Genomic DNA, 18,388 nt, shown 5'->3' with positions numbered 1-18,388 from the left:
AAATTGCAACTCCAGTAATGATAATTTTTTTTTTAAATATGATTTTTAGATTACAAAGAAGCACCGAACAAGTAAGAAAATACCGTTGTTTCCAAGCCAACTACTGCATTCACAAACATATACTCATCTGGCTACATGGGGACATCTCTGGAAAGAAGTACTCTGTCTAAAAATAGTCCATCAGAAGGAGAGAGGGAAAATTTATCTACTTGTCACAGTTTGCTCTAGGGGAGATAACTCCCTATGCTTCAAGATTGTGCCATCTGGCTCAAGCTGCTGGTGAGGCCAGGTCCCATGTCTGTGTGGCATTTAAATTGAGGCATAAAACTGCCAGTTTCAGGAATAGTATCAGAAGACACAAAACTCCTACAGGAAAGTAAAAGAACAATCTATAGCAACAGCAGTAGCCAGAGTATTCACTTTGAACCAGTTCCCTGAGGCCCAACTCACAGTGACCCAGAGTGCTAGTGATACCTACTAGTACATGCCAATGCATTAGAGAAGATCCTTCCGTTTACAACGCTGTATCTTTTATGATAAACAGTACATGTGCCTAACTCTTTGCCCTAGAAGAAGGTATACTGGACAATAGACAAACCACCTTTAGCTCCAGAGAGAGATAATGACTATCTTCCAAGCCTGTTCACTGAACACAATCCTTGAAAAGATCATCTGTAATAAAGGCAGCCAGAGCTTCTGCTTGTAAGATGCACTGAAATGCAAAAGACCCATGGAAAATTGTCTCCCAACAGAAGATAACAAGCCAGAAATTCTAACTATTGGCCTGTAGTGAGAAACTCCCCACCCACACAAGACACCAGTGACACCAAGATAATCTGAAGTCCAAAGTTGTGTTTCATGCCCTCCACCCATATTCCTCAGTATCCCACCCTACTGAATATTGATAACAGCATCCTCCCAGGAACAACTGTGCAATACCAAAAGAAACACACATATACATGTGTACAATATACATATATATCCTCTCCTTTTTAATATCTTTGTGGCCTATATATATTATTGTGCACCTTGCTTTTCTGTTTTGCTGATTGTTCTATATGCATACACATAAATTTACTTTAGTAAGAGTAACATAGCATTTCACTATTATGTATCTACTAGAGGCCCAGTGCACAAAATTCGTGCATGGGGTGTGTGTGTCCCTAGCCCAGCCTGCACCCTCTCCAATCTGGGACCCCTCGAGGGATGTCCGACTGCCCTCTCACAATCCAGGACTTTTGGATCCCAACTGCTCGCCTGCCTGCCTTCCTGATTGCCCCTAACCACTTCTGCCTGCGAGCCTGATCACCCCCTAACCATGCCCCTGCCAGCCTAATTGATGCCTGCTTCCCTGCCAGCCTGATTGCCCCTAAACTGCCCTCTCCTGCAGGCCTGGTCACCCCTAACTACCCTCCCCTGCAGGCCTGGTCCCCCAATTGCTCTCCCCTGCAGGCCTGGGTCCCCGCCAACTGCCCTCCCCTGCAGGCTTGATTGCCCCCAACTGCCCTTCCTTGCAGGCCTGGTCCCTCCCAACTGCCCTCCCCTGCTGGCCTGATCACCCACAACTGCCCTCCCTTGCAGGCCTGGTCCCTCCCAACTCCCCTCCCCTGCTGGCCATCTTGAGGCAGCCATCTTGTGTTGGAGTGATGATCAATTTGCATATTACTCTTCTATTAGGATACACACGGACATCATACTTTACTGAAAAGTAACATTTTTATTTTCAATCTTTTGCTATTCAGCATTGTATTACATGAATAATCCTGTACATACCTCTTTGTGTCCACTATCAGTACTATATCTGGATTATACATTTCTAGAAGTAGAATTACTGAATGTGCATGTGCATTTTAAAATTTTCATAGATGGTTCCAGAAGGCTCTCTTAAAAGGTTACACTTTAAATTGAGAAGAGCACCCTGCCAGTATGAGCATTGACCCATGAACCAGGAGGTCATTGTTCGATCCCCAGTCAGGGCATATACCTGGGTTGTGGGCTCGATCCCCAGTAGGGGGCGCACAGGAAGTAGCCGATCCATGATTCTCGTCATTTCTATCTCTATCCCTCTCCCTTCCTCTCTCTGAAATCAATAAAACAAATAAACAAAATGAGAACATATCTGTTTATATCTTCACCAACATAAACTATTATTAAACATTTTAATTATAGGCAACCTGTATGTTGAAAATTGTACTAAATTCTTATTAAAAATTCAATGTCTGTCCTTTTGGGGGGAGGTGAAGAGCAGGGCACTTCCATCACAGACAGCTTGGGGAAGGATGGAATAAAACGGAGGAAGATAGACCTGACCAGTATCCCAGCCTCACTATTTACTGTGTAGTCTTCACTTCTTTATTTGCTCCACAAATATTTGTTGATATTCTGTCTTGTGTCAGGCACCAGGCTTGGTGTTGGGGCATTAAAAAGGACAGATACAGGGTGCTCTGAGCATATATAATAGTGAAAAAAAAAAAAAATAGTGAGTAAAAGCCTGCCCTGTGTGGCTCAGTGGTTGAGTGTCAACCTATGAACCAGGAGGTCCGGTTCGATTCCCAGTCAGGGCACATGCCCATGTGTTTGGCTCAATCCCCAGTAAAAGAACATGGGAAAAAGCAAGACTCAATGATGCTACACATGCTGTCTCTAAGAAATTAAATGTAAACATAGGGTGAAAGTAAATAGATGGAAAAATATATATTATGGAAATGTTAAGCATAAGAGAGCTGGAATGGCTATTTAAATATCAAATTAAGACAACTTCAAAATAGGAGGTAAGGGTTTGATTCTGGACAAGGGCACATGCCCAGGTTGTGTGCTCAATCCCCAGGAGGGGGCATGCAGGAGGCAGCTGATCAATGATTCCCTGTCATCATTGATGTTTCTCTCCCTCTCTCTTCCTCTCTTCCATCAATAAAAAAAGTACTTTTTAAAAAATGAATAGTATTACCATAGAAATATTTCATAAGGAAAAAGAATGTACAGATGAGAGAAGTAACAATCATAATATGTGTATGCCTCAAAACTAAGAGCTTCAAAATATATAAATAAAAATTGATGGAACTAAAGGGAGAAACAAAAATCCATTATAAATTGTAGATTTTAACACCTCTTTCTTTGCAATTAATCAAACAGACAAAAAAGACATAGAAGATCTGAAAAACACCATCAACCACCTTAATCTAAGACATTTATAGAGCACTATGCCCAACACCTGCAGAAAACTATTTTCAAGTGCACATGGTACAGGCACCATGGTAATTCATATGCTGAATCATAAAACAAGTCTCAATAAATTTGGAAGGATTAAAATTACTGAGTAGCCCTGGCTGTTGGGGCTCGGCTGGAGAGTCATCTTGTACACAAAAGGTGACAGGTTTGATCCCTGGTTGGGAGGTAAACTGGAGGCAACCGATCAATGTTTCTCATATTGATGACTCTCACATCAATGTTTCTCATCCCTTCTCTCTCTCCCTCTCTCTAAAAATCAATGAAAAATAAAGTGAATTTAATGAAGATGAAATTAAACTAGAAGTCAATAAAAAAAGATACCTAGGAAAACTTCAGATATTTGAAAAATTAACACTTAAATGATCCATAGGTCAAAAAATCACCTGGGAAATTAGAAAGTATTTAAAACTGAAAGGTAATGAAATACATGTATCAAAATTTAAGGGATGGAGCTAACGAAGTGCTACAGGGAAATTTATAGGTATTAGTTGTTGTTAATCCTTGCCCAAGGATATTTTTCAATTGATTTTTTCCCCCATTGATTTTTAGGGAGAGTGGGAGAAGGAAAGACAGAAACATCGATGTGAAACACATTGATTGGTTGCCTCCTGCACGAGCCCTGACCCTCAGAGCCCAGGCCAGGAGGAGCCTGCAACCAAGGTACAAGCCCTTGACCAGAATTGAACCTGGAACCCTTTGGTCTGTAGGCTGATCTCTGTCCACTGAGCCAAACAGGCTAGAGCAGGAAATTTATAGCTTTAGGTATTTATATTTGAAAAGAAGAAAGGCCTGAGAGGTGGGGGAGGGGGAGGAGGGTACAGGGGGGATAAATGGTGATGGATGGGAGCTTGACTTGGGGTGGTGAACACACAATACAATGTACAGAATTGTGCAACTGAAACCCCAATAAATTCAATAAAAAATTTTTAAAGGTTGAAACAAAAAAAAGCTAAAATCAATGACCTTAGGTTCTACCAGAAGAATCTAGAGAAAGAAGGGCAAAGTAACACAAATTAAGTAGAAATCAATGAAGCAAAAAACAGAGAAACTCAGAAAACCTTATGCCAACAAATTTGAATGACAACTTGAATGAAATGCACACGCTCCTTGAAGAAGTGGATTTGATATTATTTACAATTTGGGGTAAACTAATTTCAAGTTGTACTAATAGGGCTTTTTTTTAATAAAAAATGTATTTTTTTAAATTGTTTTCAAAGAGTAAGGGAGAGGGAGAAAGAGAAAGAAACATCAACGATGAGAGAGAATCACTGATTGGCTGCCTCCTGCTGGGGATTGAGCCTGAAACCCAGGTATGTGCCCTGACCGGGAATCAAACCGTCACCTTATGGTTCATAGGTCAAAGTCAACCACTGAGCCATGCCGGCCAGGCAACAGGGCTTTTTAAAGAGAGCCTGGAAACAATAACTCAGAAAAAGTTAAAAAAAAAAAAAAAAAAAGAGGGGGGGAGCACTATTTGCAAAAACTATGAAGTGCCAAGGAATAAACTTAAGATATATAAACTCCTTGACACTAATGTAATATTGAGCATTGACCCATGAACCAGGAGGGTCAATTGTGTAATTGAAAAATAAAATTTAAAAACCACTATAAAAATAAATTTTGAAAGATATGTAAACTTTGTTAAAAATTATAAACCTTTATTGAGAGACATTTTAAAAGATCTAAATATATACAGAACTATCTACAATTGCAAGAACAAAAAGTACCTAGGAATAAATATAACTAAGGAGGTAAAAGACTTGGACTCAGAAAATTATAGGATAATGAAAAAAGAAATTGAGGAAGATACAAATAAATGGAAGCATATACTGTGATCATGAGTAGGAAGAATTTTAACATCATTAAAATGTCCATACTACCCAAAGCAATATATAGATTCAACTCAATTCCTATTAAAATACCAATGGTATATCTCAAAGAACTAGGACAAATATTCCAAGTTTATATGGAACCACAAAAAAACTCTTGAGTAGACTAAGCAATTTTGAGAAAGAACAAAGAAGTATCATGATACCTAATGTCAAACTATAATTTAAGGCCATAGTAATCAATACAGCATAGTACTGTGTATGTGTTCCTAAATAACATTTTTAGTTTAGCAGATTTATCTATAACAACAGAAAGTAAAAAGTAAAGCAGGTTACATTGCCAGGGAAGGAAGGAGGCATTACAAAAGAAAACTTTTGGAGTAATGGATATACGCACTATCTTAGTTGTGGTTATGGTTTCACAGACATATGTATATTCAGCAAGTCAAACACTTTATTCTTTTTTAAATATATTTTTATTGATTTCAGAGAGAAAGGAGAGGGGGAGATAGAAACATCAATGAGGAGAATCATTGATCAGTTGCCTCCTGCATGCCCCCCCACTGGGGATCGAACCATGACCTCCTGGTTCAGAGGTTGAAGCTCAACCACTGAGCCACACCGGCCAGGCAAGTCAAACACTTTCAATATCTGTAGTATATTTTATGTCAATTAGGCCTCAATAAAGCTGTTTAAAAACCCCGTTCATTGGGTTGTCTTTTCATTTTGTTCATGGTTTCCTTTGTTGTGCAAAAGCTTTCTAGTTCAATTTAGTCCTATTTTTCTTGTTTTCCTTGCTCATGGAGATATATCAGAAAAAATATTGCTACAAGAAATGTCTGAGATTTTACTGCCTATGTTTTCTTCTAGGGTTTTTATGGCTTCATAACTTACATTTAAGTCTTTAATCCATTTTTAGTTTATTCTTTTGTATGTTGTTAAGTAGATGGTCTAGTTTCTTTTTGTTGTTGCATGTATCCGTCCAATTTTCCCCAACATCATTTATTGAATAGACTGTCTTTACCCTATTGTATGTTCTTGCCAGCTTTGTCAAATATTAAATGACCATAAAGGTATGGGTTTATTTCTGGGCTCTGTTTGGGGGCGATGCATTATCTTAATTGTGGTTATGGCTTCACAGATATCTATTCAGCAAGTCAAACACTTTAAATTAAAAATAAAATATGTCAATTAGGCCTCAACAAAGCTCTTTAAAAACCCCAGCAAAACTAAAAAATGTTATTTAGAAACACGTACACAGATGGATAAATTAAAAAGAAAATCAAAGGACCGATTAATTCAAAATAGTAATTACCTGGAATTGGGGAAAGGGAGGGAAGTGCCAGTAGGAGGCACTGGGGACCCTGTCAGGTTCTGGTACTCATAATATATTCTGTACCGGAAACCGAGCGCTGGGTATGCTACTATCGTTCTTTCAACTACATATGTCTTATACAACCTTTTGTACAGATGATACATTTCACAACCTAGAAAAAAAGAGTCTGTGGAGAGGACTATAGAGGAATGAACCTCTTTGTTAAGCTGCACTTTTATCGTTGTGTGGCAGGATACCCTCAAAACCTTTCAAATAAAACTAAGCTCTTTTATGTCTGATCTGTTAACTGGCTTGAAAATGGCTAACTCTTTTGAGAGAGATGGATTATCAATTTCAAAAAGAGAAAATGAAAAGATCAAACAGAAAGGCTACTGTTTACCCCTCTAACTTGTTATATTTCTGTGCTTATTAATTAGTTTCTGTATCCTCTCATAGCAGCCTCAGGTGTAAGGGCATGGAGTAGCTAATATCGAATACCTACCAGTTAAAGCAGGCGTCCTCAAACTACAGCCGCCGGCCACATGCGGGTTTTTGCCGTTTTGTTTTACTTCAAAATAAGATATGTGCAGTGTGCATAGGAATTTGTTCATAGTTTTTTTTTAAACTATAGTCCGGCCCTCCAACGGTCTGAGGGACAGTGAACTGGCCCCGTTTAAAAAGTTTGAGGACCCCTGAGTTAAAGGATCTTCCTTTCACATTTTCTCTAGAAGACCTTAGCTGTTTCTCCCTTTAAAGTATTTATACATAATCTCATTCCTCACATTTTTGTTCACTTGGTTACGGTCTTTTATCAGCTATTAAAATGCAAGCAAGTAAATACTGTTATCCCCTCCTCACTTTGACATCACACACAATTTTGCTGTAAGTAGGCCTTGGAAACTCACTGCTGATCACCGCACAGGGCGAGCAGGGAACTCTGTGGCTTCCCACGTCATTTGAAGAGCCAAACAATTCTCTTTCAGTTGTTTAAAAAAAAAAAATATGCTCCAGGCGTGGCTCTTGGGCGAGTTACTTCGGATGAGCTACACTTGTTTGCAATTTCACCAATGGATTTTTAATGAAAAGACCTTCAAGGAACGCGTTGCCTCCTTCCCTTTCCACAGCAGCCCCGTCAAAACACACAACTCGCTGGGTGACCCTGTGTGTTCGCGCGTCGGCTTTGGCTCCTCCCCTCAGCCCCGCCCCTGTACAGCCCGTCTCCCACAGGCACTTAATGTAGTGCTAGGGCCTTAACACTCGTTCGGTCAAAGTTCGTACAATATTGTTTTAACCCCCCTGAGACATCCGCCTCGCTACTGACTCAAGGAAGGAAACATTAACACAGAGATGTTGAAGGTTTTAACTCTAAAACGCTTTACCGAGCGCGGGACTTGCACATCCTCCTCAGCCCCGAGAAAACAAGATCGCGCCCAGGTCGGGCCCTTAATAAACCCGCCGCTACTTTCCCGCCTTCCCCTGCGGCGCGCACTTCCGGCCGCGGAGGCACTCGGGAGCGCGCCCCTCGAGCCTCCACCAATCAGCGGCTCGGCCCGCCCGGTGCGTGTGCGCGAGCTCACGTGAGTGCGCAGGTTCGAATCTCCGCGGCCCGGCGGTTACTCCCCCAACGTCCGGCCCCACCTCCGCGGCGGCGAGGCCTGCGCGCGCCAGCCTAGGGCAGCCCGGCCGCCCCGCCCCCGCCCGGGCTGCCGTCCCACCTTCCAGCCGCCGTCTGGCCCCAACGGAGTCCTCGCCCTCCCCCGTACGCGCGGCCCCCCGCCCTCCGCGGCAATCGGCGTTCGGCCTCCCGCGCTGGGCGGCTTCCGCCCGAGCCTCCCGGGCCCATGGCCAAGCGGCGTGCGGCGGAGCCGCTGACGTTCCACGTGCCTTGGAAGCGGCTCCTGCTCTGCGAGTTTCCGGAGGAGCCGCCGCCTCGGCCGCTCTGGATCCCGCCGGCGGCGGCGGCGGCGGCGGCCTCGCCTCTCGGGCAGCCCCTCAGCGTCCCGGAGCTGCCCCGAAAGCGCAAAGTTGACGCGGGGGCTATGACTGAGCCTTCGGCTTCGCCCAGCAAGCGCCACGACGGTGGGGACACCGGCGCCCCGGGCGGCGCAGAGCGTGAGGGCCGCGGCTGGGAGACCAGCGAGGCCCCGCTGCTGCAGCCACCGCCGCCGCCGCCCCTGCGGCCCCACAGGCCGGGGGAGGAGCTCCAGGCCGCCCGGCCCCCGAGGGGCGGTGGCGACAACGGGGCGGGGCGCGCAGAGACCCCGCGGGGAGACTGGGGGCCCGCACCGCGCCAGGTAGGGGCCGGGGGAGGGCTGGGCGCTCCCGAGGTGGGTGGGTGACCGTTTTCCCGGGCACTTTCTCGCCCTGAGACGGAGCAGATCGTCCCCCTCTAGACTCGCATCATCCTGACGACCCAAAAGGCGAAAAGCCGGGCTCCCTGCTGCAGGAACGGACGCCCACCTGCAGGCAACGGCGAGGGCCCCAGAGCCGCTCCGGGCCGGGTTTCGGGAGAGCCCGACGGGCCCAAAGCGCCTGGATAAGCCAGGGGGTGGGCCGTCGGGTGAGGCAGGGTGCTGCCTCGGCGCCCCTGCTGGGCGAGGGCAGCAGGTGCCCGACTCGGGACAGCCTGGAGTTTGGTGGGAGGCCTTGAACCGCGACAGGTTCAGGTCAACGACAAACGTCAGAGAGGGGTGTAGGGTGCCTCCTTCGGTTTAACAGTGATTTGTTTCTAAAAGAGGTGACCAGTGTGGAAGCCAGCCATCAATTGGATGTCCCTTAGGCCTGGTACTGTTTCCTTGGCAGAGAGGAAGGGTGACTATATCTTGGGAAAAGGGTATTTTAACTCACTTGTGCTAAATCTGATCCCATGGGAAAGGATTGTTGTTGCAAATTAACTTGGGCCCTGCGGTGTATGAGGATCTTCTGTGAGGATCTTTGGCGCGTTCCCAGTTCTGGGGGAATGAGCCTGCCGCATCTCCGCACCTCAGCTCTGATTTGACTAGATGGTGGGTGCTGGTCAGCGTGGCAGCCACTGGCCACGTGAGACAACGGAATTCTTGAGATGTGCTGTAAGTGTCCATTACTACGTTTCAGAGGTTTCAAAACATTTTATTATTGATCACACGTTGTAATATCTTGGAGATTCTGGATTGAATACAATGGATTAAAAATTATTTCACCTATTTCTTTTAGTCCAGTGGTCGGCAAACTGCGGCTCGCGAGCCCCGGTTTGCCGCTCTGTTGACGAATGAGTTTGCTGACCACTGTTTTAGTCTTTTTAGTACAGCCACCAGAAAAGTTAGTTATATTTGTGGCTGGTATTATATATTTACTAGAGGCCCGGCACACGAAATTTGTGCACAGGTACAGTCCCCAGGCCTGGCCTGGGATCAGGGCCATCTTCCCTAGCTGCCTGCAGGTGGCCCTGCTCCCCGTTTGCCATTGGGTGATCCGGTGCCTGACAGCCCGGGAAAGGGACCAAGAGGTGGGCAGTGTGCCTCATAGTGACTGGTCCAGCAGTCATTGTCCTGCTGTTAGGGTCAATTTGAATATTCCCCTTATATTATATAGGATAGAAGCCTGGTGCATGGGTGGGGGCCAGCTGGCCTGCCCTGAAGGGGGCCGGAATGGGAGCATCCCTGCTCGGGGGCAGGGCTGCCAGGGCAGGGGCCTCAGGGTTTGCAGGCTGGCCACGCCCCCAATCAGGGTAGGGGTCCTTGCTGGGACTGGGACTGCCTGGGCAAGGGGCCGTCAGTTTGCAGGCCAATCACACCCCCAATTGGGGTGAGGGTCCCCCCTCGGGGGCAGTGCTGGCCTGGGCGAGGGGCCTGGGGCGGTTTGCAGGCCGGCCATGCCCCCAGCTTTGTCAGGAAGGATGTCCAGAAGACGTCTGGTCTAATTAGCATATTACCCTTTTATTAGTATAGATTGGAGAGCTTTGGTCTAGCCTTAGGAATTCAAATTGCTTTTCTGCAGTTCTCTGTTGACTTGGCGCTTTGAGGGTGGAAGTACCAAATATAGGGCTCAGACTTCACCAAACTCGTCAGCTTCTACATCATAGCATCCACCTCACATCTCTCCATTGCCTTAAATATCTTATGCAGAATTTATCAAATACGTTGTTCACCGCCTCCACCCCTCAAAAATAATTGAGGTTCCTTTGGAATGATTTGTTCATGGTGAACAACCCAGTAAGATAATGAGAATTTAATAGTTGGGAAAGACCTTTTCCTGTGATTGTGAAATTATTCTTTAGCCATAACCTTGCTAAGCATTTCTGGATGAAATTATAAATTGTAAATACTTGTACCCCCAGTTTTCTTGGAATTTAGGAAGCCTGAGCCTTATTTAGACTTTTTTCTTCAGGTTGCTTTTAGGTTCAAAATCAGCTTGCTTAAAACTGAATAATAGAACTTACATTTTGAAAATAGAATAAAGAATTAGAATTTCCAATTAAATCATGTCTAGGACAATATTCAAAACCTAAAAAACACGGTAGTCATCCAGACCTATTTGAAAACTCTCCTTTTCAGACCCCACCCATACATAGCCTTGTCTTTCCTACCAGAATATACTGACTACAGTCTGCCACAGATTGATAAAGAGGGAAATAAGGAAATGGCAGGTAAGCAAAGAAGGAGAATATTTTAGTAAACTGGCACAGTTTGTGCAGTCAATGTCTCCTTGGTTCTTGTGCTTAGACTAAGGCTTAGGTCTGTGCCCTCACCACTGTTTAGCATCTCCCACACACCTGTGTCTTCCTCTGCAGCCGTGACCACATCTGGCACCTCTGCATCCTATAGACTCTATAAGCTCATGGCAGGAAACAAGAGGGGTCCTTCTTCACCAAGATTAGTCTCCTGTTCTCTTTTGGCAAAAGCCCAGGGACCCTTACTAGTATGTTCCTTCCTTTTGTTAGTTCTGTTCCTTGAGCTGCTTTTTTTCCTGCAAACTTAAGAGAGGGACCTGTTTTCTCCAGCTTCCCTCTTTCCTGCTTCCAAAGATGTAGGGTTTTTGTTCTAAGGGTTGTACAGACAATTACCAAGGCAAAACAAACATGGAGAAGTTAAAAAGAATTTTCAGTTTGTGCAGTAAATGTCTCCTTGGTTCTTTTTGTGCTTAGAATAAGCCTTAGGTGTGTGCCCTTACCCTTGGATCTCATTTATGAAAAATTTTCTCAAACATGTCCTTTCTATATAGGAGATGCCATCTAGGCAGAACCTTGGAATCTTTTCTGAGTTGTTTTAGATTTTTTTTAACTAGAGAACTAAAATAAAACCAGGTATTCATTAAATATTTATATTTTCTCATGTTAGTGTCACTTTATGCAGGTTCATTGCTCTGTTAGTGCTGACCCTTACTATTAGATATTTTTAACAGAAAATAAGCAAATATGTTTCCTGTTGATTGATAATTCAAAGGCTTCTTGGGATATAATACTGAGCAATAAATAGTGCTAAACCTTAATTTGCAAGAGAGCCATATGTTTTACTTATTAGGAAACACTTAGGTCAAGATCAGAGTTAGTGAATAGTGCAAACCCGGGTCTGTCTGGTGGCAGAGTTTGTGCTCTTAGATAACTAGGTTACACTGATGACTTGGGCGGGGGGGGTGGGGGGACTCGGGGGTTGCCCATGTTTATAAGTAGGTAGTGGGCAATGAAATAGATAATGTTTTTAACCTTATTTGCTTATTAAAATGAAATTTTTCTTGGCATCCTTTGAATTATTGCATTTTTATCCCAGTGTTAAATTCCAAAGACTCTTAATTCTCTAAGCCTTAGTGTCTGAGGCACTGAATGAACTTCTTAATGAGATTTTCTTATAGGCCTGCACTTTTCAGTAAAGTAACCAGCCACATGCAGCTAATGAGCATTGAAAAGTGGCTAGTCTGAATAGTGCTAGAAGTGTAAACTACCTGCCAGGTTTTGAAAACCTGTGTGACAAAAAAAATGTAAAACTATCTCATTAATTTTTAAAATGTTGACTGCATGTTAAAATGATAATAGTTTGGGTCTATTAGGCCAAATAAAATAGTAAGATTAATCTCACCTGACCAGTCTGGGCAGCCTGGGCCTCCCTGCCAGGAGCCTTAAAAGAAGAGGCTCAGGGCACCTTGTGTGGTAAAGGGGTTGAGGGTGAGCCCGTGCTTCAGGAGCCTACGCCTGAAGTCACCTAAAGCCTGGTCTCATATGCATCCCCCACCCCTACATCCCAGGGCTCCCAAACACAACTTGTGACAAAGAATCCTATTGGCATCCTGTCCTTGGAAATTCATTCTATTCTCAAAGCCTGGTCTGCTGCCCACACAACACAGAGGTGTCACCAGCCCAATTTAGCCACACTCATAGTTTTGCCAATTACCTTGGCACTAGTTGAACCATCTTAACTGAAACATTGCCTCTCCATTTCACTTATTTCCCCAGATTTGTTGATTTATACTGGATACACCCAAGTGTATGTTTTTAGACACACCAAAATGGAGCATGCTAAATAAGTGTTTTTCAGAAGCGAAAGAGGAAAAGGAGGAGGGTTCGAGTCCCTCCTGCCTTTCTACTTGCCTGTGGTCCCTCAGCCCAGCTCTGTGACTTCCTGGCAGAGGGACGGTCACAGGACCACTGGCTGTCACAAGCACTTTTTCATGATGTCCTTAGAGAAGTCAGTGTAGCAACTGAAGGGGGATCAAAAAAAAGGAACATAGCATAGTAGAATAAATACAGATATATAGATACCCTTCTGAGATAGATAATGGTCACCTTGGGAGCCTGTATATTATTCCAATGCTGCTTCCTTTGCACAAAATATTTTTGGAATGCTTTTGAACTTCTGTGCCAATTTTGTACTTTATTGGAACATCAGCTTCACTTCATAGTTACTTGAAATGATTTTATAATCATTCAGAGTAAGCTGTTAAATGTTTAAGGAGCCGGTGCTCACTTGTTAGGATTTAACAACTTTGCTATATTGATTTAAAAGGCATGCCTTGTACCAAATGGTATCTTGATAAAAATGAATAGTTTTAAGTTTTTCTTGCTATTTAGCATGTTTATATCCTAATACTTTTTAGAAGGTGTCAAAATATTTTAGCCTTGCCCTGACCGGTTTGGCTCAGTGGTTAGAGCGTTGGCCTGCGGACTGAAGGGTCCCGGGTTCGATTCCGGTCAGGGGCATGTACCTTGGTTGCGGGCACATCCCCAGTAGGGGGTGTGTAGGAGGCAGCTGATCGATGTTTCTCTCTCATCGATGTTTCTAACTCTCTATCCCTCTCCCTTCCTCTCTGTAAAAAAATCAATAAAAAAAAATATTTTAGCCTATGTAAAGTCAGTCCCTTAAAATACCAACCCTCGGGGAAAAGACTAAAAATAACTTTTAAGGTATATGTGTATTTTTTTCAATAAAAATTTTTCCTCACTGAAGGTAAACATTTTAAAACTGTTTGCAGACATTTTCTTTGGTTGAGAATGGAAGAAAATTGTCAAAAGGGTACTCTTGAAAGAAATTCTTTAAAATTTAAACTAATAAATACTTTCACAAACCTATGATTATAAAAATTCATAGATTTGACTGAGTCCATAAAATACTTGGACTAGACAGAATTAAAAATGTTGAAGATACAAAGACTGCAAGATCTTACACCAGTTTCCTTTTTTAAAAAAACAACACAAAAAACTTGCTTCCTGAAAAAAAAAAAAATTTAACTTTTTCCAAACCATTGATATACTTTCTTTTTTTCTCCCCCTAAAGCTCAATGAAGAATTTTGGCAGTATAACACCTTCCAGTACTGGCGGAATCCTTTACCACCTATTGATCTGGCAGACATTGAAGCTATAAATGAAGATAACCTTACAGAAGCAAAGCTTCAGGACAAGGATGAAGTGGTTGAGATTGACATGGAGTCCTGACAGAGGAACTGAAGCAATGGGTTTTTCTGAATTTGAGAAAACATCTCTAAGTGACTTACATATTCTTAAGGATAAAAGTTATTTTCCATACTTAATGTTATTTCATTCCCAAACCTGAAAAATGAGGAAAGTTGTTTTAATGATAAATGCCTACAGTCACTACTGAAACTCCCAATAGGATTTGTCAGTGATATAGTACAGTTATAGAGGAAGTATTTTATGTGTGCATTCTTAAAGAAAAAGTTAGGTTTAGATTCTAAATTTGAAGATACAAATCTTATAAATTGCAAGTTTTAGAAACAGGAAAGACTCAAGTAGTCCTCTCTGCAACAAAATGTTAATTTGTGGTACATGAAATGAATGTTGTTTTATAATAACTTAATAAAATGCTCTTTAATATACTTTATTGACTCTTCCTAGTTGAACAGATAGCTGACTTAAACATCTATGCAAATGTAAAATGTGAGGCATTTTTCAGAAAGCTGATATTGTTTTAAAAGAGCTTTCCAAAAAATATAAAAGAGCTTTCTAAATGTGAAGTAGTGAGAATTTCCATGTGGGTAGCATGTTTGCATAACTTCTAATATTTGATGTTTGTTAAACTCTACTTTGGGCTATCAAAAATGAATAAAGAGCAATGAGAAATGAGTAGATGGTTCCCTCCACTCTTTCCCAAGGTAAGAGGAAAGTTTATTTCTTTTTTAAAAATTTCTTGATTTTGAATTGCCTTCAGGGCATGGTTTTTATTGCTTCTTACTATACACTTGTAGTTCTCAACACTGGCAATATTTCACAAATCTTTGCCTGAGAGATTCTCAATTGTTCTGATGTGGACCTTAGATACAGCTATTTTTTTAAAGCACTGATCCTCCTGTTTATGGGAGATAACTAATTTGAGCTGAAGCAATGCCTCTTAATTAGCTTTGTTTTTATTTTGCCCTGTTGATGGCTTTATTCCAACTAAATTATTCTGTAGCTACCATTCCATTGTATTTGAGTTATATGAGTATCAATGATGAAGTTAATTTTGTATTGTATTCTAGAATGTTGGCTTTGTAATTGAGTAAGTTGTCCTTGTGTATTTTTTTTGTGGTTAATGATATTCAAAATCCAGGAAGGATGGATAAATGCCAATGAGAGGGAAAAAGAACAATGTTTCATGTGTACTGTGGAATTTAAATATGGGTTGACATTAATAAGAATATTATAGAACAGAAAGCAAACTGTATAGTATTGTGGTTGAAAGTTAAGGCTTTGGAGTCAGCTATGGTTCAAAGTCTTATACTGCCACTTTCTACCCATGTAACATTAAGCAGGTTCTTTCTCATCTCCAAGCCCCAGATTCCTTCGTTGTAAATAAGAAACAATAAATAGTATCTACCTCAAGAGAGATTGTGTTTATTGTCAAATTATATACTGAATACCTGCATCATCTTGTTTAATTCTTATAATACCCTTATTGTAGGTACAAAAATATAATTAGAATAAATGTGCTTCCTATAGTTCCTCTTCCCCCCACCCATCACATATTGGTGTTTTTTAAAATGTATTTTTATTGATTTCAAGGAGGAAGGGAGAGGGAGAGAGAAACATCCTATATAATAAAAGCCTAATATGCTTGCTAAGTGTCCGGTCATCCGGTCGGCCATTCAACTAATCAAAGCGTAATATGCTAATGATATGATAAGGCCGCTCAACTGCTCACTATGACGTGCACTGACCACCAGGGAGCAGATGCTCCTACCAGTAGGTTAGCTTGCTGCTGGGGTCTGGCTGATCAAGACTGAGCAAGATGGGCCGGACACGCCCTGTAGCCCTCCCTGGCTGGCCAACCTTCCATGTCCCTCCCTGGCCCCAGTTGTGCAATGGTGGGGTCCCTCGGCCTGGCCCACGACCTCTCACAATCTGGGCTGAGGAATACCCCCACCCACCAAGTACACGAATCTTGTGCACTGGGCCTCTAGTGAATGATAAGAGAATCATTGATCAGCTGCCTCCTGCACGCCTCCTACTGGGGATTCAGCCTGTAATCCGGGCATGTGCCCTTGACCAGAATCTAACCCTGGACCTTTCAGTCTGCAGGCCAACGCTCTACCCACTGAGCCAAACCAGCTAGGCTCCTATAGTTCCTGTTCATTCCACTTTCAGTTGCTAATAGATATTTCAGGATAATAATAGGAATTGAAGAAAAAACAAGGTTAGCAAATGGGGAAGCAATTAAAGTGCTGTGGGAATAAAAATAAAATGGTATCCCGGCTGGTGTTGCGCAGTGGTTGAGTGTCGACCCAGGAACCAAGAGTTCACTGGTTTGATTTCTAGCCAAGGCACATGCCTGGGTTGCGGGCTCTATTTCCAGAGACAAGTGTGCAGGAGGCAGCCAGTTGTTTACCTCTCATCGATGTTTCGTCTCTATCCCTCTCCCTCTCTAGAAATCAATAAAAGCCTATTTAAAAGAAAATACTAAAATGGTAAACTTTCTAACCTTCTGTTTGACCTGGCTGTAGGAAAGTGTCCATTTTTGTTTACCGCTCTTCCTAGTGCCCAGAACAGTGCCTGCCATCCCCTGAGGACTCCTGGACTGCGAGAGGGTGCAGGCTGGGCTGAGGGACCCCCGAGTGCACCAATTGTCATGCACTGGGCCTCTAGTAGACTATAATCAGATTTTGCCATTTCACTAGCATCCTTTTTCTGGCCCAGAACTCAATCCATGGTCACCTGTTATATTTAGTTTTAGTATCTCCTTAGTCTCCTTTAACCAAACAGTCCCTTGAAATTTCTTTGCCTTTCATGACCTTGGTACTTTTTGAAAAGTTATTTTGTAGGATGGCCCTCAGTTTCTATTTGCCTGATATTTCTCATAATTATGCATTTTTGGTAAGAACTCCATAGAAGTGACGATGTATCCTTCTCAATACATTATACCAGGAGGCAGAGGCACTGATGTGAACTTGTCTCATTATTGGGGATTGTAACTGATTACTTGGTTAAGGTGCTGTCTGCAGGGTTTTTTTTATTGTATAGTCACTATTTTCTCCTTGGTAAATAATTATCTTCTGGCAAGATGCTTTGAGGCTATGTAAATACCCATTTCTCATCATATTCTGCCTACAAATTTTAGGATCTGATGATTCTTGCCTGAAATATGTAACTGTTCTGGTATATGTCAAATGGTAATTTTATATTTTCATCATCCTTTTTACATTTATTAATTGGAATTCTGAGCGCTTTCACCCCCATTTCTTTATTCAATTTTTTATATCTGTATAGGCTAATGTGTATATATTCTAAGAGTTATTTAGTTGCAGAAATTATCCCTTATTTAGTCATTTGGAAGCCCTTCAAGCTGGCTCTTGTACTCCTCCCCCCCTCCCCCTTAAAACATATTTTATTACTTATTGTTTGAACTCTGCTTAATGTTGACAGTGCACTCTTGTATTTACAAGGTTCATTGATGGAAATCAGTAGTAGCTTTGCAACACTTATTTACTAAACAGTTTGAGCCTTGCCTTCCTCTTCAGAAAATGGGGACATTAATACCCTCCTCAGAGGAGTAGAGTGGGATAAAATTACATGAAGGCTGTAGGGAACCCATAGTGGACACTAAATACATTTCTCTCTTGAAATGCTTTTCACTATCTTTCTCATAGATGATAAGTAATACATACATCTGAACATACATACATACATACATACATACATAAACTATTAGTGATCTCTGAAAATACCTGAAGTTCATTGAGAAGATTACTTTGAAAGAACTTCAGCTCTTAAATTATCTGGAGTCCAAAGACTTAATAATATTCTAGCACTTTATACCAGCGTGTCTCAGTGGTTGAGCGTCAACCTATGAACCAGGAGGTCACAGTTTGATTCTCCGTCAGGGCACATGCCTAGGTTGCAGGCTCGACCCCCATTGGAGGGGCATGCAGGCGGCAGCCAATCACTGATTCTCATCATTGATGTTTCTTTCTCTTTGCCTCTCCCTTCCTCTCTGAAATCCATAAAAATATATTTAAAAAAACAACCTTCTAACAATAAAACTTAAATTATTTAGTTTCACTGGAGAATTCTACTAGACATTTAAGGAAGAAATGTGTTCTCTTTCAGAAAAATAA

General features: G+C 42.3%; 1 protein-coding gene across 1 annotated transcript; it reads left to right on the top strand.

Annotated features, from left to right (window-relative positions):
• Positions 1-8,067: 8,067 nt before the first annotated feature.
• C15H9orf40 (chromosome 15 C9orf40 homolog) lies at positions 8,068-15,659 on the top strand. Its single transcript, XM_008142071.3, has 2 exons — positions 8,068-8,666; positions 14,115-15,659. Exons 1-2 carry the CDS (start codon positions 8,214-8,216, stop codon positions 14,271-14,273), a joined length of 612 nt encoding a protein of 203 aa, XP_008140293.2. The 5' UTR covers positions 8,068-8,213; the 3' UTR covers positions 14,274-15,659.
• Positions 15,660-18,388: the final 2,729 nt, after the last annotated feature.

This window comes from Eptesicus fuscus, chromosome 15 (genome assembly GCF_027574615.1).
Source record: "Eptesicus fuscus isolate TK198812 chromosome 15, DD_ASM_mEF_20220401, whole genome shotgun sequence".
NCBI classification, from domain to species: domain Eukaryota; kingdom Metazoa; phylum Chordata; class Mammalia; order Chiroptera; family Vespertilionidae; genus Eptesicus; species Eptesicus fuscus.
Note: the sequence above shows the minus strand (reverse complement) of the source record. Positions and strands in the feature narration are given on the sequence as shown.